Source organism: Equus caballus, chromosome 7 (assembly GCF_041296265.1).
Source record: "Equus caballus isolate H_3958 breed thoroughbred chromosome 7, TB-T2T, whole genome shotgun sequence".
NCBI classification, from domain to species: Eukaryota; Metazoa; Chordata; class Mammalia; order Perissodactyla; family Equidae; genus Equus; species Equus caballus.
Window position 1 is genome coordinate 89,577,185 of NC_091690.1, and position 26,990 is coordinate 89,604,174.

Consider the following 26,990-nt stretch of genomic DNA (forward strand, 5'->3'; position numbering starts at 1 on the left):
AGATGTTGAAACTTATGGGGTTAAATCAGGATGATATTGCATTTATCACTGCAAGGATGAATACTGAAGTTAAAAAGGTACCTTTTCGTCCTCCATTCTGTAAATTTCTCATACATTTAGAGTTTCTTTAAAAATGAAAAATCTGGAGTTCTTCCCAATATTCGGATGGTTCAAGTAGTCCAATCAATTCTATTAAAAAGTTTAATATCTTTAAAGAAAAAAGGAAATGGAAAAAGTTAAAGAAAAATAAAAGCAGGAGAGCTATTGAAAATTCCTAGAGGGACACCACAGGCTACTGAAACAAAGACTAACAAATACTGACAAACTAAACGTACGTTTTATTCCCTGACCAGAGATAGCCCCGCTGGGCAGAGGACTCTATCAAAGGCCAGTAAATTCCTCCAGGAAACCGATCCGCCGTCATGAGACTTCAAGCAAACCACAGAATTTCCAGTGACAGCCCTCTTCCACCTTGAGAGAGGGCAGGCCATTCTGCGGACCCCACCAAAGGGACTGTAGCAAGGCACGAGCACCCACCTGTTCACAGATCAGGGCTCGGGACTATGCGCCTGAGCCCAGGTTCCGGCCGGGCAGACACCACCCCAAGTATCTGGATAAAAGTCTGCATCTGGATGCCTGAATTTCTCCCCTGACACACGTGCATAGGCTCAGCAGTAAAGTTTTGGGAAATAGCTTGATAGGAAACTTCCAACTTCAGTCCTTAAGCTTCAAAGGTAATCTGGACATTTAAAGAGCGCCTTATGATTAAGTTTTCTTTTTTTGAAGACTTCCTTAAAGATGCAAAGCGCTATGTATTGGCTGTTCGGGTGGTCAGTTCATGCCACGATGTCGGACCCCTCCAGGAAGGCTGCATTTCCCTTGTAAGGCAAACAGGTACCGCCGCCCTGCCGCCGCCAGCTCCGCGCCGGGCGCTCTTCCCCCTTAGCCCGGCCAACTGCCCCTCCCCCCGGGCCGAGTGCGCGCGCCGCCTGCCAGGCAGTTCCGGACAGCATCCTCGCGGTTTCCAGGGCAACGAGCCTCGACCAATCAGAGAGCAGGCCGCCGGCCTGCGATTGGTTGGCGGCGCCAGGGGCGGGTCCGGACCGTCCGCCTTCGATTTAAAAATTTGGCGCGGAAAGCCGGACCGTGGCCGGCGCCGCCCCTTAGCTGCGCGGGGCTTGAGCGCGGGCAAAGCCGCGCCCGGAACCACGACATCCCCGCCCCACCCCCTCGCTCGCCCCCTCCCTTCTGCGCGGGAGCTCAGCTCCTCCCTCCACGGCCCCCGGCGGAGCGAGAGGCGGGAAACGGCCGCCGCCGCCGCCGCCCTCCCGAGCCCTCTCCCGGTGCCGAGCCGGCCAGGCACCGCATCCCCTTGCGTCCCGCTGACCTGTCAGTCCACCTCACGGTTGGAGCCTGCGGGAGCTGAGCGGGGACTCCTCGGCACCCCTTCCCCGCTCAGGCCCGGGAGCCCGCGTGTCGGGCCGTCAGTCGGTCCCTATGCCGCGCCGAGGTGGGTGCCGGAGGGGAACGCCTGGACCGGGACTGGCGGGCCGGCGGGCGGGCAGAGGGAGCGTGGCCGTCCAGGAGCAGTCAAGCCCCCGATTTGAAATTAACCCGCTCCCGGCGCGAGCCGATCCCGCGGGCTGGGAGGGCCGCTCCCCTCCCCCACGCCCGCTCTTCCCGGCCCCGGAACCCGCGCACCAATCCGAGCCACCGGACCGGAGCCGTCGGCGAATCAGGGTTCAGGCGCCGCCCTCCGGTCCCGCCCCCAAGGCAGAGTTGGGGGAAAGTTCAGCAATTTTCTTTTCCTTTTTTTTTTTTTGCAAACACCCCCTCCCCTCCTCAAAGTTGGGGAATGAAGTTTGGTTCGCCCGGGACGCGCAGGCTGGACGCCGGCGCCCTGCGATCCCCAACCTGGGGCCGTCTTTTCCCTTGGCCGGCCCCAGATCCACTCACCTGCCCTTCGAACCCCAGCCGGGACACTTTCCCCTTCCATCCGTGGCCTGCATTACTGTGCCGCCCACCGTCTGCTCCAGGGCTTCTAGAAATCGGTGTGTGGAGGGAGAATCTTGGCCAACTGGTGCCCAAACTCGATGGGCGCGGGGTCTTGGCCGAGACGTGAGAACTCAGGTGTGGGAGCAGCAGGCGTAAGGTTGAAAACTCGCCAAGCCTGTTTCGGGCGTCCGCCCGTCTTCTCTCTCCTGGTCTCCCACCCGCTCCTCCCTATCCCCTCCCTGTGGTCTTCCCTCGCTTTCCCCTCTTTTTCCGGTTTCCGAGCCTCGGCAGCTTCAGCATGGAATATTGTAGAGTTCTAATTTAATAGTAGGATTGGGAGGCGCTCTAGCCCAGCGCCCTCGTTTTGCAGACGGGGAAACCGAGGCCGGGGCTGATCGTTGGTGCCCGCGTTGGCTTGCTCCGCGGTTCTCTGCCTTAGAGCATTTCTCCTTTTCTGAGGACCTGTGCTGGGCTTGCGGGACCGCATGTATTGCCCAACCGCGCCTAGACCGGGGCGCCCATCTCTCGACTGTTTGGTCTGAGCTGTTCCCCCTGTTTTGTAATCTCGCGTCTCTAAACCTCCAGCAGGGCCCAGGGCCGCGATCCCCCGGTCCCGTCTGGTACTTATGTGTCAGTGAATCACGCAGTGCTGACTTGCAGCGCGGGACATTCTTAGACTCCCGCATGCGATGTCAGGGCGGGGATGCTGAGATACTGAAGCCAGAACCTCCGTGCGGCTGCGACAGGCTGTAGCGCCCGGGGGTCCGGGTGGCGAGCAGTGGCTCTTCCCACCCCCCCCTCCCCCCGCCCCCCGCCCCCAGCAGAACGCACGTAGAGTAGTGGCCCCGAACGGTTAGCGCCATGGTGTCCCAGTATACCCCTCGCTGCCAGCCGGGACGCGGGCCCTGCCCCTCTTCGGGCAAGTGTTGCCCAAGAAAGCGCTTCGACCTGAAAGCCGGCCTTCTGCGCGGCGCCGCCACCCGTAGCTCTCAGAGATAAAATATAAAGCGAGGGTCACCGGGGAGGGCCCCACCTCCCGCCCCCGACAGCACTGAGCAGCTGGTTCTTACTGAGCCCTGGGACACCTTTTCTGGAGCAAGGTGTGGTTATAAATGCATCAACATAAGGGTGGGCAGTTGGTGCTCTGCTTTAGCCACTATCTGTTTCATAGTTTGTTGCCACCACCGGCCCCCGTCCCCGCCCCCGCCCCGCGTTTGTAGGAGTGCTGCCTATTCAGCTCTGCCCAACCTACCTTGAGTTTTTGCAGCTCAGGAGTCCTCTTTAAAGGGACTCTTTCCAGAAGCAGCCAGTCCGATGCCACCGTGTTCACTCTGCGGTGACATGCGTTCACATCTGTGTTCTACAAAGCCATTCATGCCCCAGGTAGTGCCAGGTACCTGTAAGGCAAATAATGCAAGGAGCAGCCACCTCGGGTGACACTGCACAGATGGCATCTCGTTTAATACTCAGCGCAGGTGTTAACCAGAAGGTGGAGCAGAGCATTTTTAAGTAACAAACCCCAGGTCTCAGGGTGGGCGGTGGGGCTGGGACTTGAAGCTGAGTCTGTTTCCTCGTGAGGGCTTTCCGCTGAAAGCATGTTCTGCACTGTGCTGGTGCCCATCTTTACTCCCTTCATAGGATAGTTGTGCCCCACTTTACAGAGAAGAAAACTGAGGCACAGAAAGGTTTAAGTGATGGCCAAGTTAGCGATAGAGTCGGGATTATAATCTAGGTGTACCCGCTCCCAGTTCATACATCCCATCCCACTGCCTTTGAAAGTTCCTGTGAAACGGAGTTGGTGACACCTTAGACCAGCCCTTAACCGTCTAACCCCTCCCCCACCAGAACAAAACCTAGAAAAAGTGGGATGTGTAATTCTTATTTTAATGCCAATTGTCCTATTTTATTGAAGCATGTGAAATTATAATCCGACTCACTGACTCTGATGGAAAGTGGCGCTATTAGCAGTGAAATGGTGTAGTTTTGAAGTCTTAACAACCCTTTCGTGTAAAGTAATGAAAAAAGGAAGCCAGCTGAAGTGATCCTACTCAACACAGCCTAGTGTCCATTTGAAATTCAGCAGAAGTGTAAAGGGAAGGTATGAGAGTATGGAAAACTCGTGTTTACTGCACAGCCAAGAAGGAAGGATGAGGGGACTCGTTTGAAATCTTTTTCTATTTTCCCATCAAACATGGTTTCTAGTGATTGGTTACATAATCCAAGGGAATATTCGTGTGTTCGTTTCTGGTCTTTTGCTCATTGTGCTGTGTGATCTCTGTCTCTGGAGTTAGACCAGTTTTTCGGCTCTATGCTGCCCCCCTTATGACTTACACAACTTGGAGGGCGAGATGTTGGCGAACAGGTTCAGCACTAAGCCACGAAAAAAGATATGGGAGGCAGGGGAAAGACGGGCACCGTCTGAGGTATACATCAAAGGTAACATTCAGGATTTCCGAATCTCGTCCTTTTCATCATCCCCAGAGCCTCCCACAGCGGGCGTGGAAAGCGCAGGCCCTTCCCCCACTGACGGGGGCAGGCCCAGGGGCTAAGGAAGGCGTTGCTGTGGCTGGTGGGCTCCTAGACCTTTTCCTCTTGCTCTCTCACCACCCCCATCTCCCGCGTGTGTCTCTCACCAGCTCTACTTCCTGACCCGGTGGGGCAATGCGGGATTGTACTATTTCTGCAGCACGTGTAGGCACAGCCACCACAAAACAGCTGTCTAGAGCTTTAAATGGCACAAATCTCCCTGTGCTGGGTTGGAGGGCAGCTGTTCGTTCACAATCAGCTCTCAGCTCTCCCCGGTCCTTTAAAGTTGGCTACTCTGCCTGAAAATGAATCGTGCTCGCTCCAATGTGGGCAGGGTTTAAAGAGGGCGGATATGACAAGGGACACAGGAGGTGGGAGAGCCCGGAGCTGGCTTGTGCTGATGTGGAGCTCGACTGGGTCAGAGACTGCGACAGTGGTAGCCGGGCTGTGTGAAGTCCCCAACAACTCTCCTGTGACTTCCTGTATGAAACTCTGCTCAGCTGATGAGCCTGGATGCATATTTGCAGCCCCGGACTCAGCTGCAGCAGCAAGATTTGCTGCTATTTATCGAGCCATTACTGCATCTAAATTTTCAAAATGCTTGGCAATGATAGAACACAAAATACTGAGGACCTTTCGTAGAATTAGTCTGAGTTCTGTCCTCATTGTATTACTGTGTCATCTGATCTTAAAATTGCCATAGAGCTGAGGATCATGTAGTCTTAGGGCTTATCTGTGGATTGGAAGAACCCATCTTTCCAGGTTCCAGAACTTTAGAAAAGTATATATAGAGATTCCTGGGCATGGGGGCAGGAATTTATTACGTGGAAAAGTCCCAGTCAATGCAAGAATCCCCAACCTCCCCTTTGCTAGAAGCTAGAAGTCTGGTGACGGCTATCTGTGCCGACCCACTTCAGGCAGATTCCTCATGTCCATCCTGGTCGTAACCGTGTGTGTGCATCTCTGTTACAGACACCCCACCCCCACCACTGTGAGCTCCTGGAGAGCCGGAGAGGGCCTTCCTTCTCTTTCTCCCCAGTGCCCAGCTGGGTACCTGGCCCAGAATGGGGGCTTGATAAATGATTGAATAAGGTCCTAGTGTTGTGTGTCATCTCGTCAAGCCCAGAAGATAGCTTATCTTTTAATCTTTTTATCTTCAGGGCCAAGTTCAATGCCTGGCACATACTTGGTGCTCAATAATGTTAGAAAAAAAATGAGCTTGTAATTACCAGCTCTTTAAAAGCTTCTTTACTGTAGCTGAGTACTGTTTCCACATCCTGCCCATGGCTTCTGCTTCCCGTATTCATTCACTCTAACGTAGATTCCTGAATGTCTACTGCCCTGAATGAGGTGCTTCGTGCACACAGGTGAGTGAAAGAGGAAAGTCGTTGCCCTTTGGGAAGTCGGTCAAGCAGCAGAACAGTGTCTGGCACAAAGTGGTAACTGCTGGGAGTATTATTACTGTTGTCGAATTATTTTTTTCCTACAAATGTGACCTTTCTCTGCAGCTCTTTGATTTAGCAAACATGTCTTTTTTCTGTGTCCTACCTCTATAGTACTTTTCTTTTAGTTTTCTGTAGGTATTTTTCTTCCCTGGAACCCAAGTTCTGTGCATTCCTTTCAGCCTACATGCGTGGGTCACTTGCCCTGAGCCTGGGAACTGTGCTGGGCACCAGCTACAGGACACAGTGGCTGCCCTTGGATCACGGCGACAAAGCCCGCCTTTCGCTCACCACCCTTCCTTCTCCCCCTCTCTTTTTCTTTCCCAGGGACATGGCCTTCATTTGGTCTGATTTTCTGAGTCTCTCAAACTGCTGCTGCAGGGTCCCTGGAGACAGCTCGTTTCTCCTGGAAGAATCGCCAAAGTCAGCTTCAGCAGGTTGGTTAAACCTCTCCAGCTCTCTGTTGTCTTAGATTCAGGAGCTGGGGAGACAGAACAGGCCTCTGACCGGTTAAGTTGGGCTGGGGCCTCTCCCCCATAGGGTTACAGGTGGGCGGTCACCAGAGGCGCTTCTGCCTCTCACAGGTTTCTGTGAACTCCTTTGCACTTGTGAATTCCCCTTAAAGCCCCGGTTTTCAGGGTCTGATTTGAGCTAATATTCCCCACGAGACGCAGATACGTTATGGTGGCGTTTAGCTGCCCACTGCACTGCTTCATCTCACAGTAAGAGATGAATAGGATGTACAGAATTAATTTTGTTGACAAAATACTTAGGATCTTCCAAAAGCAGTAGATAGCTCTCCTCTCAGCTTTAATTGGAAATGCTCAGTAAAAGCTCCCAGGATTTTTCAGTATGGCAGTTGGTTGGAGTAATTGTATTTGAATCTGCCCACAAAACAGAGAGTTCTACATATGCTGTTTATAGAGCTAAACTTTCTTACAAATTCAATCTTTGCAATTAAAATTTATAATTGTTTTAAAATTAGTTTGAATAATATGAAAGGACATTACTTTTTTATTAAAGAAAGGAAAGATGTTTGTTAACCAAACTTTTTGGATGCTGGTCATCTCGGCATCATTGTGATGATAATGTCCTATCTGTGTCATATCATAGATGGTTGCTTCTTAGCGAAACTCAGGGTCGGGAGAATGGAGAGGCAGCTTCTAGTCAGTCATCTTCTTTGAGAGAGGATGGAATGTGGATAAAAGTTAGGACTTTGGAGTGGAATAGACCTTGGTTCAAAGCCCACCTCATCGTTACAGCTGTGTGACCTTAGGCAAATTACTTAACTTCTCTGAGCCTCACTTTCCCCTCCTCACTAAAATGGGGATCAAAATTCCCACCTTGAGGTGTCGTTGTGAGGATTAGATGAAAAAAATGGATGTAAAGTGCTTAGCACAACGTTAAGCGTATGATGGAAAGTACTCAGTAATAGTTATTATTATATATTATTATAACCCAAACAAATGTAGACAAATCAATATTCATTTTGCTTTTATTTTTTTCTGGTTTTAATCACTCTGGGGAAAGAGAGTCCCAGTAACCAGGTTGTTTGGACAGGAAATGGTTCCTCCTGACCACCTGAGTCTGTGTCGTCTGCCCCTTGCACCTCTGCCGGCCCCTGCTGCAGGTGCCCCCGTGGCCACGCTCAGCTGTCGGGGGATGTCCAATGTCTTTGGAAAACTTACAACTAGAGGCGTGTTTTATTTTTTTTCTTTTAGGACTTAATTTATAGAAATGCTTGAGAAAGATCCATTAAGAGGAAAAATACTCTAAGATAACATACTCTTATCTCTTAGTAGAATTAGTAAGTGCATCGTAATTTAAGGCTTCCCGTCTGGTTTATCGGCTTTATTAGTACATTTCGACCTTCCGGCTCTTTGCTCTCCTGTCTCTCTGCTCGCAGCTCACAAACGTCTTCATTGCTCTGAGCACAGCGCTAGGCATAGAATTGGATTCAGCTGATACTTGCCACCTGGCTTAGAGAACAAGGACTCCAGCTCCAGCCCCAGCTGCGGCACCTGCTAGTTCTGTGACCTAGGGTAAGCCACTTACCTCTTTGAGCCTCAATTTTCTCCTCTGTGAAAGGGGCTGGTAACATCTGTGATAAAAATACTTCATTGATGGTGTGGGACCGACCGAGGCAACATAGGCAAAAAAACAATGTTTGAAAACATTAATTGCTATTGGGTTATAAGGAAATAGTCTTATTAATATGATCAAATCTCTTGCTAGCTTGTTGATTTCCTCAGTAGGAGCTGTCATGTGCTGTGTGATCTTAGACAAGTCGCTCAACTGCTCTGAGCTGCAGTTGTTTCCTCAGTGATATGGGGAGAGCAGACTTAATTACTAAATCTCTCAACATCGTATGATTCTGTGCTGACACTGAGCTTCCCTTGGAAATTGGAAAAAGCACAGGCTTTGAAGTCTGACAGAGTGGGGTCAATACCTCGCTTCACAGCTTGCTGCCTTTTTGTCTTTCTGGACCCTTAAAAGTTTGTCTCGCAGGGTTCCAGGTATTTTTGAAAACTAACCACAGTCCTGCTGAAGGGCAATTTTGCCTGCAATGAGACGCCAGCTGTGAGCAGAGCTCTGCAGGACAGAAAATGGGTCAGGCCAAGGTTCGGGTCTATAATTTTCAAACTCCAGTGGCCCATGTGATAGAACCAGTTTGCTTTTGCGTGTTGAATTTTCATTGACTGAATAACAGTGCTCCAAGAGCTGGGATGGCCTTTTGGTCCCCTTGCTGTGGGTTGTGCGCTCTCCAGGTGCAGCTCAAGCACTGCAGACAGGCCCCTCGGCCCCCGGCCCAGGGTATGCCACTGGGTCAACAGGGCTTTGAAGTCCACACACTGGCTGACGGATCAGCAGCCCCTGGGGTCATCTCCACAAGCTTTGTCACTGAAAATTAGGAAAGGCACACAGAAGCTGGCATTGCCCGAGAGGTGAGAGGAGGAAAATGATGGCGTCTTTGATGAAAACAGTGGAGAAATTCACCCAAATTCACAGTCTGACTCCATCAGCAGGATGTGGGATTGTTGCTCCCTACTCTCCCTCCTTGTGGCTCAAAATCCATGCAGTGAGCTGGTTTATCTTTCACCTGAGCCGATGTGTGCCAACCAGTGCTTCTGTGGGGATCGAGCCGGTGAGAGGATGCTGGTGATGCTGGTGCTCTGCAAGGTCCAGAAGGAGCTTCTGATTCACCAAACATGCGTAGGCCACGTTCAAGAGCATTTTAGTGCTGAGTGTTACTTATTTCTTTTTCCGTATTCTCTCTTTGGGGCACTGGTTTTCCTGTCTTCAGCATTTACGGAGAGCGCCCTCTGGGACAGGCGCTTAACGTGATTGTCACATTGTCTCACTTAATCTCCACGGCATCCCTGAGGAGGATGGTGTATTGTCCCTGTGCTGCACATGAGGAAAGCTCTGGGAGGTTAGACCTGGCTGAGGGGAACACAGCTGGAGGCAGCGGAGTGGGGGCCCCTCGCTGTCTGACCCTCCAGCTCGTGTTCAGAACTCCTGCTGGTAGAGCTTTGTTCGGATAAGGTGCTGGGTAAGTAGGAATCAGGATATTTGGTGGACTAGCAGGCCTCCTTTCCTGTCCTTGCTCCTCAAGTTCAAAGCCTTACAGTCACCTCCTCTTCCCCTTTATCCTTGTTCTGCACATCCTCTTGGGTACAGAGTCCTGTCAATTTGTCCTTCCCAGTGTCCCTTGCATTTCTTTTTCTTCTTACCCTCATGACTGCACACTTGGGTTCTTGCAGTAGCCTCCCAGTCTTTCCCTTTTCCATCCTCTCTGCTCACCCTGCCAGATTCATCTTCCTATAACACTGCTTTGTCCTATAATGTTGCTTTTAAAACATCCCAGGGGCTCTCTGTGGCTCACAGGATAAAGTCAGTACCCAGGGCCTAACATCGAGACCCTCCCCTTGCAGCCAGGATTGACCTCAATGCTGCCTAGAATGCCACACGTCTTTCCAGCCAGCCTCCCCTCTGTTAAGATCTCATCCCGGCCCAGCTGATGCGGCCTGTCTTCCGTGAAGCTTCCTCTCCCTGGCTGGCAGGGCTGACGCCCCCCTGAGCATTTTGTAACATTTAAACAGCCCAGCTCACTTACTGCTTCACTGCACTGATGGAGGTGCCGTGTCCTCTCTAATCCCAGCGTGAGGATGGAGCCCATGGGTGTGTCACGGTCCTTAGCTGTGCCTCGCACATGGGACCCTTGCCTGGTTGAAACAGGGAAAACCAGATAGTGAGAAATCAGTCACTTATTTTTACTATGTGCCAGACAGTGTCTTAATCCTTTTATAGGTAATAATTCCCTTAATCCTTGCAACTGTCTGAAGAGGTAGGAGATGTTATGGTCCCCGTGACAGAGATGAGGAAACCAGCGCACAGCTGGCTGAACTAACTTGTCAGAGAATGAGTGATGGACCCAGGGTTCAGATCCAAGCAGTCTGCCTCCAGGACCAGGCTCTCACTGTGGCTGCCTCTCCGGGACTCCTGCCTCTTCTCCGTGGAAGGTCCCGCAAGCTGACAGGTGTACTCTCATAAGAGCTATCCCGTGGGCTTAGAGACTTATCATCTGTGGCACGTTCAGGAGGGTCTGGGAATAAATAGGATGCAGCAATTCTTTAAGCCATTACAAGAAGCCTTGCCCACCTCGGCAATGTGCGTTGGGCTAATTGGTGAGCTAATGTAACTGGCTCCAAGTGCTGGGGTTCCCGGGTGACAGGTGCTATGTAAAAACAAAGCACATTTTCTGTGTCCTGTGTGACAGGGTGACTTCATTCCCCAGTAGTCAGACTCTGGGCGTGGGACTCCTGAACACTCCGCTTTTGGCGTGAGATGATTACGCAGTTAATAATCCTAATTGGCCTAGTGCACGTGCCCTATGTTTATCACCCCCATCTCATAATTAATTTTTTAATTTTCCCTAACTTTGCAACTCAATCTGTGCACCAGAGCGACTGCAAACCCATATTTATCTAATTTAGCAAACATTTGCATGTGCTGCAATTAGGCTCACTTGTTGTGTGAGCAGCGTCCTTTGCTAATTGCGTAATTCCTTTTGCATTTAATTGTCAGACAGCGTCCTTCACTTTTTTGTGTCTATGTGGTTTGCTGCTTGTGGAATCTCAGGCTGAGGCGCCTGCAATCAGAGAACTAAAGACATTCTGGAGCTGGGAGGAGCAGCCTTCCTTGCCTGCAGAGGTGAAGAAACAGAGGCCCAAGAAAGCAGAGGGCCTCGCCTATCCAGACAGCTCATTACTGAGTTCCTGCAAAAGTGGAGGGGTGAATACATGTGCAAAGAATATGTCCCGAACCACCCCAGTGTAGACATTCCATGAGTAATTCAAACCGGTCTTGACAATTAGCGTGGAGCTTGAGTCTGGACAAGATTAGGCTGGGCCTGAGAAAAATCAGGTTAGGGGCAAGGAAGACTTGGGATGTTCTGAAGTTATAACCCTTAGCAATTGTTTTCCAGCTGTGGGCCGCCTGTTGCCAGCAGATGCTTCATTATAAGGAAGGCTGGCAAAACTCTTTTCCCTTCCTTTTGTCTCTTTTTGTAAAATTTTTTATTCCTCTATAAAGCTAGGTTAGAAGAGGGTGGAGGGTTCATCCAGGATTTGGGGATTAGCATGGAAAGAATCAGAATATTAGAGCTGAGTGAGAACTCAAAGATCTTCTGGTCTATCAGCTGATTTGACAACGAAGCCCCCAGGGCCATATCTAGAGTCACAGAGTCAGTTGGTCGCAGCTCTGCGACTCGAGTCTGTGTCTCCTTGCCCTCATTCCAGGTCTCTCACTACAGTGCTCTGCTAACGGGGAGACCAAGAGGACAGGTGGCCCTGACTCCTCGCCCGTTCCCTCCCTTGGTACTGTTACGTAGTGCCTGGGAGAAATAAGCCGGGGCTGCAGGGATGCAGAGGCTCAGACCTTGATCTTGGCCTGGAGGAAAGGGCTGGGGAAGGGATCCACCACGTGGGGAAGGCACCTGCACCCCATGGTGGAGACTGTGAGCTCAGAAAGGATTTAAGAGAAGGCAGCGGAGCCTATTACAGTCCTGGCCCAGAGGAGGGGCTCTACGACATTTGCAGAGTGAACGTGTGTGCTGGCAAGGGGATGGGGGTGAGGCGATGAGGACAGAGGGCTAAGAGCTGGCTGGCCTTTGCCCCCTGCAGTTTCTTTGCTGGGAAGGCAGAGGAAGCCAGGAGAGGCCCATCAGAATGGACTTCACCACTTCATCGGCCCAGGTCGCGATGCGGAAGCACCGAGAATCATCGGAGCTGGAAAGTATAGTCCAGTGGTGTGCTAGGAAAGAAGGGGAGAAGGCCTTTTGGCCTCTGCCACGTCTCTTGACTTGGACACCTTCCCACTGCTGCTGACAGCAATCAGACACCTGCTCCCTGAGCCCATGGCAGCCAGCATGCCTCTTCTACAGCACTCGCCACCCTCTCTCAGGTATGCCCTCTGTCTCCTGGCTCCTAACATAGTCCCTAGGGAATAGTAGGTACTCAGTAACTGCATAGTGAATGAATGGATGCATGAATTGCACACTGTTGAAATGTGTGCCTGTCATCCGGTCAGCGCAGGGAGAACATACGCAATGACCAAGGTAGGGCTGGAAGCTTTTTTTTTTTAAGGAAGATCAGTCCTGAGCTAACATCTGCCAATCCTCCTTTTTTGCTGAGGAAGACTAGCCCTGAGCTAACATCTGTGCCCATCTTCCCCTGCTTTATATGTGGGACACCTGCCACAGCATGGCTTGATGAGCTGTGCCATGTCCGCGCCCGGGATCCAAACCGGCGGATCCCGGGCCGCCAAAGGGGAATGTGCGCACTTAACCGCTGCGCCACCAGGCCGGCCCCTGGGAACATTTTAACAGCCTATGTAGATGGGCCAGAGCAATGAGATTGAATTTACCTAGTGCAAAATAACACAAAGTCTACCTCTAGTTTCAAAAAACCGGTTGCCCAAACAAACAGTGGATGATACTTGAAAGGGTACAGTCCATATTCAAAAAAGCCAGTAGGGGATGGGTCTTAGTGGGCCACAAGCTAATGTGAAATAAGATTGTGACAGAGATGCTAAGATGGGACCGCATTTCCTAAGTAGAAGCTGGGTCGAGATCGATGCATTGGAGCCTCCCTGTAGGTTTTGGGCTCGCTCAGGTCACATCTGGGGCGTGATGTTCATTTGGTCTAGGACTTCAGTTTACAAAGCGTTTTCCCAGGCACCATCTTGTTGCACTGTCCCAACGAGATGGTTTACGTACCGGCAAGGGCAAGCCGACTTGCTCAAGGTCCCCTAGCTGGCGGGTGGCAGAGCCCAGCTTTCTGCCCCCTTGTCCATACTCTTTCCGCTTCATCGTGCCGCGTTATGCAGACCAGAGCTCCTGCTGTGCAGCATCTAAAAGCAAGACCGGCACGATGCTTGTCAAGCGCTGTCAACAGGGGACACGCTCAGATGGGCACCTCGCCATCAGGCAGCCCGACAGTGATGGCTCAGAAACCATGTTTCCTAACGCAGGAGGGCTGTGACGGGCCAAGTCACACCCGCAGCACAGTGACACTGCCTGTTTCAAAACTGACAGCGAGCGTGGAACGTCACCTCACCTCTGAGTGAGCCCAGGAAGCGACAACTCTCCGTGGCCAGGAATCTCAGCTCCTCAGATTCCGTGGAAAGGAGTAGCGAGCTGGTCCTAAAGGAGGAAGAGGAAATGGAAACGAGCTAAACTGTCAGCTGCCTAGTGAGTGTCTGGCTCAAGACTCCTCACGTTTGCTTGATCTCCTGTTTTTAACGCAGTACCTTTCTCTGCAGCCTCTCTGCTCACCCTGGTCACCATTTGACTCCTCCGCCCCCTGGCGTTGGGTTGTTATCATAATCCTTCACATCCATCTGGCTTCCCTCAACGGTTATCTTATTCACTCTCCTAAAAAAAAAAAAATCCTGTGAGGAAAGAAGAAAACTGCACAACTCACTTTTGTGTGGAGTCTAAAAAAGTCGAATACAGAGAAGCAGAGAGCAGGCTGGTGGTTGCCAGGGCAGGGAGGTGGGGGAGTGGAGAGATGAGGTCAAAGGGGGCGGAAGTGTGGTTATGTAGGGTGACTTAAGTCTAGAGAGCTAGTGTCCAGCCCGATGGCTGTGGTTAATAATACTGTATAGTTACTGGAAATATGCGAAGAGTAGAATTCAAGAGCTTTCATCACAAAAAATGACTATATGAGGAGATAGCATGTTAGCTCAAATAATAATCATTTCACTATGTTTATGTGTATCAAATCATCATTTTTATCAAAAGCGAGAGAAGAGAAAACAAAAAAAATGCAAAAAAAGCCTGTGAGATGGGAAGGGCAGAGATTATTCTCTCATTTCACAATGACGCACAAGACTGCCCTTCCGTCCTTTTGTCCATCCATCCGTCCATCATCCATCATCCATCCATCTATCCATCCTTTCATTCATTCATTCATTCAAAAAATATTTATTAAACTACTCCTGTGTGCTAGCAACTTTGTAATGCTCTAGGGGAGCAAAGATGTCTGGGAAGCTCTTGAGAGAGATATCAACGCATGGAAGAAAAAGAGGGAGCCTATTTTGGGTTTACAAGCGGGAAGTCCATGCTGTCAGAGGAAGGGGTGGTGGATGTCATTGCAGACCACGGCCAGCAGGTGGCACTCCGGGTCCCACGAAGCCCAAGAGCCCTTCCAGCCTTCCAGGCCCAGCTTTCATTTCGTATTCATTACGGTACTTAAAATCAAATTCTAAGTCATATCATTGAAAGGCTGCATTCAATTTGATTTTAATTCAATTTATTTGCCGTTAATTGTTCCGTGCACTTCTAAAAATGGTCAAATTAAATCTGGTCGTATCAGGGCTTTCTGGGTAAGAGAAAGACGTCCAGGGAACTCAGACTCCTGCATAAACTAGCACCTCCAGTGAGTGGTTCTAGGTCCCGGTTCCGTTCTTAGGAAATGCTCGTGAAAAGGTAATGCTATTGGGAAAAGATCCGGAAGGACATCCTCTAAGATGTTAATTGTGGTATCTCCCAGTGGTGGGACTACCAATTTTTTTTTCTTTTAAATACTGTGTGTACTTTATTTATTTTTTAGAATGAACAGGTATTAATTTTCATGCTTGTCTTCCGTTTTTCATTGAATAAAACCTACAAATGGAAAAATACAAATCTTAAATGAACAGCTTGGATTCATATATTTATACACATGCAGAATCTTCACTCAGATCAAGATCCACATTACCAAGACCCCAAAATCTCCCTCGAGTCCCTTCCCAGGATCCTCCACCCCCCCGCAGGAGCCACTCCATCACCATGGCTTAGTTTTGCCTGCTTTTGAACTTCATATAAATGGAATCATACAGGATGTCCTCTTTTGTGTCTGGACTCTTGTTCAATAATATTCTTTAAGTTGATGTGTATAAATACACAAAAACTCACCAATCTGTTCTGTTGCTGTGTTTACGTAAGTGGAAGTCTATTCTTTTTCATTGGTGTGTAGTATTCCATTGTGTGACTATATATTGCAGGTATGTATTTTTATGATCAGAAAAAAATTTACTAAAAATGATTAAATATAGATATGGAAACTGCTTCCTTGCTGGAGGCCAAGGAGACATTTCAACTGCAAGGTAATCCTCAGAGTACATGGGCATGACAGCCAGGTAGGAATCTGCTTAGGCACAGGAGCCCAGGGTCTGTAAGAGAATGAGGATTAGCTAATTGTCGGTCAGCAGGTTAGGCTAGTTCTGGCTCTCCAACTGGCAGGTCACTTACATCGCTTGTTCTCACTGAGCCTCAATTTCCTCATCTGCAAAATGCGTAGCAGTACCAGAGTTAGAGGAAAAAAAGAAAAGAGAGAAAAAAAATAGAACATCTAGTTAAATTTGAATTTCAGATAACAATGAATAATTTCTTAGTAGAAGTATGTCCTGAGTATTGCCTGGGACCTACTTATCCTCAAGAGTTACTCATTGTTTATTAGCAATTCAGATGTAGCTGTATTTTACCTGGCAAACCCCAAAACAGGTATAGTGATCATCCCTGCTTACGAGATAACAATTGTTTGTGAGGAAGTGTTCATAGGCAGAAAAGCACGTGCAGATGAAAGAATCTGGAGAGGGCCAGAAAGGCAGAGGAGGACCCCTGGGTTCAGAATTGAGCCCTGTGAGCCCCAGCAGGATGGGGACCTTGCCTCCCTCGCCCGTCACTGCAACCCCAGTGCCCAGTGTGATGAGTGACTCTGAGAAGGAGACACGTAAATATCACCTGTTGAACGACTGAATGGATTAGATTTCCAGCTCCTGCACTTACTAGATTTTGGCTTTAAGTAAGCTGTTTGATTAATCTGGGTTTCTGTTTTCTTCGGCATTCATTCAACAAATCCTTCAGGGAGCCTAACTCTGTGCTGGGGAGAGACGCATGAACTGGGGAGGTTTCTGCCCTCCTGGAGTTTGTCACAAAGAGGGGGGAGAGAAAGTAAACAAGTAAACAAATGGATGAAAAGACAGCTTCTGACAGTGATGAGTGCTGTGATGGAAAGACTTAGGGTGTGGTACTGGAGAGGGTCAGAGGTGCTGTTTGCATAGGGGTTGGGGAGGCCACTCTCAGGAAGTGATGTTGAGTAGAGACCCCAAGGCTGACAAGGAGCTGACCCGGTGAAGAGCCCAGGGGAAGGGCATTCCGGGCAGAGGGAAAAGCAGGTTTTCTTATCCAAAAATTAGGGGCGAGAAAACCCACCTCTCACCTCCCAGAGCTGTAGAGGGTAAAAGGAAGGAAAGCTGATTTGTGACATTTTCTAGTTCCCTGCAGGTAGAAGGGCTTACGAGCTCTCCTCCTGGAGCCTCACCACCGGGCCCCAGACCACCTGGGGCTCTGGAACGTTCCGTTCTTTTGGTGCAGAGCTGCGCAGGGTGCATCTGGACTGAACTGTTTCCACCAGCTGTGGCGAGAGAAGGACAAACACTGACAGTGTTTAAAAACTGATGTTGCTGTGACATCCAAGCACATATGGTGTTTTATCATTTTTTTCCCATTTCACTTTTCTATTGTCAGTCTGTGATGGACCAAGAAAAAATAAAAACCAACCAGTCCTTCATCACAGATGGTTCGAGAAGCATCAGTATGGTAGCTATGGAGTCAGAAAAGCTGGGCTTTATGGCAGCTCCATCTCTTGCTAGCTGGTTGACCGTAATTAAATTGCATCATCTCTCTGTGCCTTGGTGCCTTCACCTATGAAATGGGCATAACAGTGCCCACCTGTGACGGCTGTGGGATGTCAGTGAGGGAACATGGATAAAGCACCCAGGGCGGTGAGTGTTGCAAAAGCGTTGATTCTCATTATTACTACTGCTGGTATCCGACATGACTCATTCATTCGATCGACAAATATTTACTGAGAGCCTGGTATGTGCTAGCTCTTCTAGGAATGGGGGATTAAAAAAAGTGATAAAAATCCCCTCCTCTTAGTTTGTGTGGGGAGAGATGATGAATGAACAAGTAAAACAAGTGGTAAGTCCGATGGTGATTTCTGTGGTGGAGAAAAATAAAGCAGTGATTCTGTGGCTCAGATGCATCTTTTTCTCCTGAAACAGGACCAGTTCCAAAGGCGCTTGTGAAATCGGTTCTAGATTGTGTCACCTGTCCCTTTCAACGGGGGTGAGCTTTTTAGGGTCTTCATATAGACACAGTTGGTCCGCATTTTTCTTGGATCCTGTATTTGCAAATTCACCGACTTGCTGACACTTACTTGTGGCCTCCAGATCACGGCTTCTGCGATCAGCCGCTGACCTGCGCAGAGCGGGGACACGTGAGGTGCCCGTCACGCTTGTTCCCAGCTGAATCGGAACAAGGCCAGCTCTGCCTTCTTGTTTCAGCTACTCTGTGAACAAGTGTCCTCTTCGAAGTCGACTCAGGGCCATGCTTTTTGCATTTTGGTCCTTTTTGTTGGTGATTTTGCTGCTTAAAACAGCCCCCAAGCATTGTGCTGAAGCGCTGTCCAGTGTTTCTAAGCACAAGGAGGCTGCGATGTGCCTTACAGAGGAAATATGTTTGATAAACTTCTTTCAGGCCTGGATTATAGTCCCGTTGACTATGGGTTCAATGTTAATGAACCAACAATATACAGTATATTAAATAAAGTGTCTTTAAATAGAAACGCATGCAAAACAAGGTATGTATTGATCAGCTGACAACAATGTTGTGAGCAGAGGCTCCCAGTGTGTGCTTCTCCCAGGATCAGTGGTTCAGAATTCGTAATTCAGTGTTCACGGTGACTTCATGAAACTTAACTACTCGGGATAACAAGAATCGATCGTAGTCAGCCACAGTGTTTTCCAGAGAAGTACGGTCAGTGTGCACGGTTACTAGCAGGGTGTAAGAATGCCTGTTTTCGTTCCATTTCTGCCAACATTAGATATTATCATTTAAGAAAATTTTTTTTAATTTGATAGGTGAAGAGAGTATCTAATCTAACTTGTGTTTTTTGACTCGTGGCAAGGTTGAAGGTTTCTCCTAGTTTGTTAATGTCCTTTGTGACTGTCCATCACATTTCAGGACAAATTTCCTTGAGTCCTTTGTGAGAGGAAGAAAGGATGGAAGTGCTTCCGGGTTGTCCCGATTGCAGGAAGACAGCACCAGGCTGCATGTGGCGAATTATTTTATCACAGCATTTTCTTCAGGTCCCCGGCAACCACAATTAGACTGAGTCGCAGGCGTGTACAAGCATGGTGCCAGGCTGCCCTGGGGGACACAGCCAGCTCTGTCTGACACCAGTGCTTCTGCTCGTAGTGGTCAGAGAAGAGCCTTCTGGTCGGATGGCCTCGGTTCAGAAAGAAATACCATCAGCTGGGAGATCACTGGCTGGGAGATCTTGGGTCAGTTTCTTAACCCGTGCCTCAGTTTCCTCATCTGTAATGATGGAGACGATACTAGTAATACTTTACCTCATAGAATTGATAAACAGATTAAATGAGTTAGTGCAGGAAAATTGCTTAGAACAAAGCCCAACACGCTGTAAGAGCTGCACACGTGGCTGTTGTTGTTAAGCACCACGAGCCGTGGGGAGCACACAGTCCTCGTCCTGGAGAATGTTGCTGAGGAGACAAGACGTGCCCCTGTGGGGTGATGCTGGTGGGCGTGGGTGAGTAGAAAGCGCTGGAAGAGGCGTCGGGATTCAGGTCCTGCTCTCCACTGGCTGATTTCTTGGTCTGAAATCACCTCACCTCTCGGGACCTCAGGGCCTTTGCTGTAAAAAATACAGACAAACGACTCACGTTTCCAGTGCGTTCTCACAGCTCCTATTCAATCTGCACAGCAGTCGTGTGACACCAGCCTCAAGGTTCCCCTTTTACCCACGAGGACCTTGCAGCTGAGAGGCCCAGGTGACTGGCCTCTAGTGAGAGGAAGACCTTTCAGCTGCCCACGGTGCCCTTCCCGCCACAGCACCGCTGTCTCCGGTGTAAGATGTGGGGTTTGGAGGGCTGTTGGGTCCTGCCAGCCAGGGGCCAGTGACCGTCTAAAGAACGAGGTGGGGTGAGGGGACCTCATTTGCTTAGCAGGCTGGTTCTCGCTTGGTGAAATCTGCAAGTTCATCGATGCTTCCCCTCCTCTCAGCGTCCCACCTCTCTCGGTGTCCGCTGAACAAGTGACTTTTGGCCACTCTCTCTGCACCGACTTGTTTTCTGCCTGCCTCCGTGAGCAGAACCATCGCCTGCTATCCTCGTCCCTCCTTTTTGCTCCTCTCTGCATCTTTCTCGAAGCTGCAGTAAATGAGTCTTCTCAGGAGTCGTTCTGTGCTTTGAATGGTTAGGCAAGTCCTGACTTTTTGTCTGCAGCCATCTGGGCGACAACATCTGTGCCGGCTGCCCCCCCAACCCAGCCTTGCTCCCTCCTTCACCTCCTGCTCTCACCCTGTGCAAATTGAGCTCACAGTGGCTCACACGTCCTCATGGTGCAATCCATACCCCTTGGCAAGGTCAGACACTACTTTGCTATTTGACACTTGCGAACCAAATGCCCTGATTATCTTTCTGGCTCAGTCCTAGGTGGTAAGTGTGGTATTAAGGTTTAGTCTTTTTGTTTCCCCTCCAAGTCACGGCCGCTGCATTGTCACAGGCTTCCTATCCTAATCCCATAGAGTCAGAAATGAACTTGATTTGCTCATGTCGCTACTGTTCCAAGTGGCAGTTGTACACAAATGGCCTTCTCAGCTCTGAGGCTGTCACCTGAGCCTGTCCCAGGGCCTTGGCTTGTCACGGGAGGAAGGATTATGTGCGGTGTCAACAGTCCTTTTTTTGCTCCATTTTTCTCATTGATTAACGCTCTTGCCCCACAGCTGGTGGCAGCCTCCTCTGCCGCCAATTTCCAGGCAAATTTAGTGCACAAACTGAGTATGTGTGGGAGTGGGGTGGAGGGGGTACCTGGACCCTTCTAAAAAATGCAGCCACTTGGAAAGCCTCAGCTGCGTCCCTCTGTTTCTTGTCAGGTAACTTCCTTCTTTGCAAACACTCTGTCCACTGCCTGCTCCGAGCTGGCCACAGGACTGCCCTACCTCCATCAGTGGAAGCTCTCTCCTCCATCCTTTCTAACTTGCTTGCTCTTCATGATCACTTAGAACGTGCCGTGGCTCTTTGACTGGAACTCCTCCTTCCTGTCCCTCGTTTAATGAACATGTGCCGTTTATTGTTCTAGGTCCTGGGGACGTAGCAGTGAGCAAGACGAGTTCCTGCCCCATGGGGCTGATGTTCTCGTGGCCTGTGTGTGTGTGTGTGTGTGCACACTTGTATAGAAAGTGACAGTCTGCTAGTAAATAAGTAAAAATCAGAATGCTGCTAAGTGTCATTTAGCTAATGAACTGCTACTCATCTTCTGAGGTCCAGACCAGGGGCCACCTCCTCCATGAAGACTTCCCTGGCCTGCACTGCTGCCTCAAGTCTTTGTCCTTGTCCCGTTCTGTGTATAGGCCTTGACAATAGCTGTTGACCTGCTACACTGTAATTTCCTTCTCTATAGGCTCATTTCTCACCTGACCATGAGCTTCTTGAGATCAGAGGCTAAGTCTTATCTTCATTTTCCCAGCGTTAGGGAGGGGGCCTGGCACAGTAGATGTTTAATAAATGTTGGTTGAATGAATGAATGAGTGAATGAATGAAGCAGTGGGTGGATGCTCCCTGTGTGTTTGGGTAAGTGGTTCTGCCAGCTCATTCTCTTAGTGGTTACAGCCAGATGTGAGTGCCATCCGTCAAGTGGACACTGACTTACAACATCTGAAAATCACAGTGTGATGATTGTCACTTGCTCAGCCACACCCAGTTACAAAAGGCCAGGGAACCCCAAATGGAACAGACCCTAAGCCCAAACTAGGGCCAACCATCCTGCTTAGAACCTAAACTTAACCCCAGCATCTGCCGTCTATTGGAATTTCCCACCAAATTACAGTTGTCTCCCTGTGCCCCGCCCTACAAGCCACATCTCACTTGGTAAACGAGTTACAATGGAATCACACCTATGTTTCATTCCAGAACAAAGTGAAGAGTTTGAAAATATTTTCAACCCTGCTTAAGCCAAGGCTTCATTTCCTTGGCATGCTGCCCTCCTGAGAGTCTGGTTCTAAATGGTTATATAAACAACGCCTCGTTTGACAAATCATTACAGCCACAGAGGTGGGCAGGACCATGACCTTGTTTTGAGAGGGAAACCTGACGCCAACCACCCTTGCCCCAAGGCCGAGGGTGGGGTCACCAGTGATGCTGCTTAGCTCCTCGTCCTGTTGCTTCCAGGACACACTGGAGCCACTATCTCCCTCAGTCCCCACCATGGCCTTGAGCTGGGCACACTAAGGATATTATCCCCATTTTAGCGATGAAGAAATGGAGGCCAAAAGAGGTTAAATGGCTTGCCCAAGTTCACATACACACTTATCCAGGTGGTAGAGACAGGGCTCAGACTTGATTTTGGGGGGTTCCAAGTCAACTTCTCTTATCTCTGTGACTCAGCTACACCCTCTGAGCGATGGCCAGCTGGGCACCACGAGCAGTGCTGATCACTGGCATTCACAGAATCTGGTTCCCCAAACAATTCCATCTTCCCCAAGTGAATTTGTACTCTGAGCTAAAGAAAACCGTTCACCTGGTCCAGTGGGGGACCATTGCTTCCTGTGCCATCAGTTCCCTGCTTTTCCTCCCTTCCACCGTCAACACAAGAAAACCCCGGGTTTTATGCACAGAGCCTGACACCGGGGCAGGGGGCGAGGGGTGGGAGAAACGCCGTCTATGAGATGCTGCGGCTGCAGAGGTGTGGTTAACGCCGTCATCCTGGAATCCCTCTCTGGCAGGGGCCCACGCAGCCATGCTGGCACCCAGCCCTGCACCTGTAGTCGCTGCTGGCGTTCCCTCAAGGGCCCCCGGGGACCAGGGACAGGGGAGAGTTGTCCACTGCTCCAGCGGGAGATTGGACATGCCTCCAGAGGGTTGTCTTTTGAGAAAGCAGAGAGCAAAGAAAGCCGTGAACTGGGGTGTTGCCAGCCCGAGTGGATGCGTCCGTCACCCACAGGGGAGGAGGCAAGGGAGCCATCGAAGTCCCAGGCTGCTGGCAGCTGAATTGCCTGGAAGCCCTCACAGTGTGTGTGGCTGAGGGGCACTCCCATGGGCTGTAAGGAGGGTCAGAGAGGGGGAAAGGCTGTCTGCCCCCAAGCTCCTCCCCGGGAAGCCTGTAGATCCCTGGAAACGACAGACAATCACAGTGCCATGGGGCGGGAAAGGCCATTAGCACGTCCCCTCCAGATGTCCCTGCGTGTCCCCTGGTGCGAGATGATCCTAGCAGTCACATGGAGAAATACTGAGTGTTAAATTTATGCATTTTAATGTGTCTCTTCTATTTATGGCAAGTCATATAGGTTTTCAATTGATAGCCATGATATGAAGCTTTTTTAAGAAAAGAAATTGACATAAAAAAGTGAATTGGCTTAAAGAAAAATATTAAGAGAAGTAGCATCCTGTAACAGTTGAGAGAATGAAGTCTGAAGCCAGATGGCCTGCACTGGTTCCCAGTTCGGCCCCTGATGGCTGTGGGCCGAGAGGCGAGTACCTCCGTGCTGCAGTTTCCTTAGTGTAAATCGAGCCACTTCGTAAGGCTGCGTAGACGGTGAAGTGGGCCAATGCCTATAACACACTTAGACCATTTCCCAGCTCACACTAGGCGCTGTGTGAGTAACTGTGAAGTAGAATCAAGTGGATTGAAGATGGAAGGGGTGGACAGGGCAAGTCACAAGGATGTGCCAGGACAACTGAAGGTCGCAAGAAAGGTTGGCTTCTGCAGCCTTTCCTGTGAGCACGGGGAGCCCCGAGCCCCAGAGAGCAGAAGGCTGTGTCGGAAGTGCTACAGTGGCCCGGCCCGGTGGAGCCAGGATGGGACCCCTGCTCACCTGGCTTGCTGTCTGCTGCCCGCCGCAGGGGTGGCCACTTCTATGGGGAAAGGCCGTTTGTCCCATAGGCCGCTCCACAAACTGGCAAACAGAGTCCTCAAGGGAGGTGATGCAGACGTTTCCTCAGAGGAGTCCTAGCCACCTTGAGCCCTCAGATGGATGCAGCCCCGGCACCCCCCCACCGTAACTCCCTGAGTGATGGTAAACTGACTGCAGCTGGAAAGCCATACTATTTGAGGAAGCTCCCCATAGGCTGGGGCTGGGGCGGGCTCATTCGCTAATGGAGCCTTCTGGCCTAGCACACAGGCTGGCACAGAGAAGCCTCTAGAGGAATGTTTGATGACTGACTGACTGACTGACTGACTGACCGAATGAATGAATGAATGAATAAAGAAATGACTCTCCACCATCCCCCCGCATGGATCAGCTGATCAGCTGAGCAGAGGGCAGGGGCGTGATCAAGGGCCCGCTTGACTGTGTGTGTGTGTGCGTCTGTGGGTGAAGCTGTTGGGATACGAGTCTCAGGGGGTCCCAGCACAGTGCCGGCTGTGTCAGACACGGAGCTGTGCCCTACGCGTCATACGTGTTCCCCGGGACCTTTGAAATCTCAAAGGTCAGCATTTCCCGGAGTGCTGAGACACAGTGAGGGCAGGGGAGTCTGAAGGAGGGAGCGGGGATGAGACAGCCCCGGGGCCAGGACAGGAACGGCAGGAAGGATGGTGTTTACTGAGGCATTTAGCTGCCAGGGCCAGAGCCTACAGGCATGCTCAGCGTTGGTGATTACAATCAGCTTGGCATGAGCAGTTGGCAGGGCACAGTACTCTACAGTTTACCTGAGGCAGGCACAATGGGGGATCCTCACCACCACATGAGGTCAGCAGAGCAGTTATTATAGTTGTCACTGAAAGACAAAGACAGCCCAGAGAGGTTAAATAACTTATGTGAGGCCACACAGCTATTAAATGGCAAAGCTGGACTAGGTTCCTCTGATCCCACGTCTGGTACTGCCTCTACCAAACCAGGCTGCCTTCTGGTTGTCTTCATCTGAGGAACGGCATGTGACGGCAGTCGCCCGTGCTCAGGATTGTTTTTTGATGGGTCAGTGACCAAATAAGTAGTGGGAATGAGAGACCTTGGTGGGGGGGGCGGGATGTAGGAAGGGTGTTGGGGGGGCCAGAGGGTCCAGGAGGAAGAAGAGGCTGGAAGGAATTCTCTGAAGACAGGCTACCTATTTCATGACTATGCAGTTGGCCAGGCCAGGCCTCGGCTTGAGCCTCCCCTTGCTTTTGATTTATCAGAAAATTTCTTATTTAGTTCTTTAAATACTCAGAATAGATCCAGAGTCCTCACAATTCTCTTCTAGATGCCACGTGAGCCAGCTGCCCCTTATCCTCTCTCCCGCCACTCTCCAGCCCCTCCAGGACTTGCTACATTGGCATTTTTGCCATGTCTAAAACATTGCAGCTAGTGTGGGCCTCAGGGCCTTTGCACTTGCTGTTCCTGTGGCATGAAATACCTTTCTCTCAGGCGTTGAGCCATGCTCTTCAAATGTCACCTCCTCAGAGAGGCCCTCTCTGCCACCTTACCCCTTGTCCTGTTTTGTTTTTCTTCATCACACTGGTCACTCCCTGGCATTATATTGTAGATGTATTTGTTTCTGTCTACTAGAAATTAAGCATCCTGGGGCAGGGAGTTCCGCCTGCTTTTCATTGCTGTCCACTCAGTGCTCTGCCTGTTGGATGAATTCCTGCATTTTGAAGCTTTCCCTCTGCGGCTTCTAGGTGTGCCCTGTTCTCAGGAGAGGGGGTCCTGGCCGAGCTCGCTGGCGCCCACGACGCGTCAGGACTGGCACTTTATTAGGTTCACTGGGTCCTTGGAGAGACGAGGCACGTTTGGCAAGAAGCAGCCCCAGCCCCAGAAACCTCTGTGCAAGCTGCTGTGTCCCGGTGTGGAGGCAGAGCCCAGCTGGGCGGGGGCTGGGGGGAGCAGCTTGAGGCTGGTGTGGACCCACTGGCCAGAGCAGGTGGGGTGGGCGGGCCAGGAGAGGTCAGGGCTGAGACAGGCTGGTGTCTGGATCCGGACAGCAGGGCTCGGAGAGCAGGTTGGGGCTTGGGGGTGGCCCGAGGGGAAGTAGGCCACGAGGAGACAATGGGAAGGGGTCCTTGCTGTGCGTTTGGGGGAGCTGAGTGGCCAGCATGTCTGGGACGATAATGGGGCACTGGTGCACATATCTCCCTGTTGGCATCAATAACTTAGGGCTTCCCGGCTGGCCCTGGCTGAGCCTGAAAGGTCCATTTCCTGGCAGGAACAATGACAACAACACTATTGAAATATGTGAAGAAACTTCTTGTCTGTTATAACAACCATGTGCAGTACATTCATTCACTCAGTCAACACACGCTATCTGATCCCTTGCTAAGAACTAGGCATTGTAGTTGTTGCCTTAGTCACATACAGCAAACGTCTACATCTATAGGGGTAATACTTTTCGCCTAAATGGGTTAATTATTTACTAAAATACATCAATTGTTTTATCATCAGTGCTAAGAATAGAGCTCGCATAGTTAGATGCTCAATATTTTTGAGTTGCTGCATTAATACATAGGTTAATCAGTTTCACCATTTAATAAACAAGGAAGCAGCCCAGAAAACTCAGATGTGGAGGTCTGACCCCAGGATGGCCTCGCCCTGGAGGCCAAAGGGCCCTGGTCCAAAGCACAGGTTCTAAGACTTTGGGGTTTCACACTGGTACATTTCTTAGCTAAAAATGCCAAAAAACATTAGAGGGAAGAGATCAAAAGTTGGCAGCCTTTCATATTTCCAAGAAAGGAGATGGAGAAAGATGTCCTTATTTCACAAAGGCACATTTTTAACCCTTCAACTGGATGAAAGAAAATCCCAAAATTTTGAAAAAATTTGGGTACATTTTGACTCTGGAAAAGCCACTACATTGTTCTTTATTTTTCTCATTTCACTGAGGATTGGTGAAAACGCCGCCGTCATCACTGGAGGGGCAGGCTGGGGCTCAGATGGGAATCTGGGCGTCCCAGCCTGGAAGAACCAGCCGCCCAAGTTCTTGCGTCTCTTTTTCTCTCCAGGTCTTCTCTCGATGTCTCCCTCACTTCCCTCTTTCCTGCAGGTACACAGAGGCGCATTTCAAAGAGACGCGTGCCACGCACCAGAATGGGATCTCAGACTGAGAAGAAAGGCATTTCTCCTGTTTCAAGCACGGAGTCCCTAACTCTGCGAGGACAGGGGGAGCATCTTCCCACCTCCCCACCGACCCTCTTTATTACGCTCTCAGTATTCATTTATGAGTCCTATTAATCACATGCAATAACCGTCCCCATTATTAAGTGATAGAGACGCACATTCCCTCAGCCAAACAGAATAATTATTTACTAAAGTGAATTAACATATAGAAAAGCCTCAGTTCTATGAAACTTGGCATAATGAGTTTATCAGGCTTACAAGAAGCCCAGACAGGCTTTTTTTCGGTGAAATAAATACACTGATTACGGCAAAGCTCATCCACGCTGGCATCGTGCCATTTGCTATTTCTTTAATAAACACAGCTCGAACTGTG

At 50.1% G+C, this 26,990-nt stretch overlaps 1 protein-coding gene and 2 long non-coding RNA genes across 9 annotated transcripts in view; 2 read left to right on the top strand and 1 right to left on the bottom strand.

Moving 5' to 3' along the window:
- LOC102150989 (uncharacterized) overlaps positions 1 to 769 on the top strand; it is a 1,822-nt gene extending 1,053 nt beyond the window's left edge. The window contains exon 2 of the long non-coding RNA XR_002805767.2: positions 354 to 769. This is a non-coding gene — a long non-coding RNA (uncharacterized lncRNA). The remainder of the gene's footprint in view (positions 1 to 353) is intronic.
- The window catches only part of E2F8 (E2F transcription factor 8), a 16,099-nt gene extending 14,419 nt beyond the window's left edge, over positions 1 to 1,680 (bottom strand). For 2 of the 5 annotated variants that reach the window (XM_070274941.1, XM_014741867.3), the window contains exons 1-2: positions 1,388 to 1,680; positions 82 to 208 (exon numbers count right to left, since the gene is read on the bottom strand). In XM_070274941.1, coding sequence (XP_070131042.1) covers positions 82 to 96 — 15 coding nt within the window. In that variant the 5' untranslated portion in view covers positions 97 to 208; positions 1,388 to 1,680. Of the gene's footprint in view, positions 1 to 81; positions 209 to 335; positions 981 to 1,387 lie in introns of those variants that run through there. The other 3 variants (XM_001501815.5, XM_023634755.2, XM_023634756.2) reach the window with 2 other exon arrangements.
- LOC111771870 (uncharacterized) lies at positions 1,245 to 26,990 on the top strand. 3 transcript variants are annotated; one of them, XR_002805762.2, is made up of 5 exons: positions 1,245 to 1,510; positions 6,291 to 6,400; positions 7,870 to 8,005; positions 12,149 to 12,428; positions 16,785 to 17,087. It is a non-coding gene; the product is annotated as an uncharacterized lncRNA (long non-coding RNA). The 3 variants fall into 3 exon arrangements; XR_011441178.1 differs by lacking the exon at positions 16,785 to 17,087 and adding an exon at positions 13,561 to 13,947; XR_002805649.2 differs by lacking the exons at positions 12,149 to 12,428; positions 16,785 to 17,087 and adding an exon at positions 26,544 to 26,990 and having other exon boundaries at positions 1,251 to 1,510.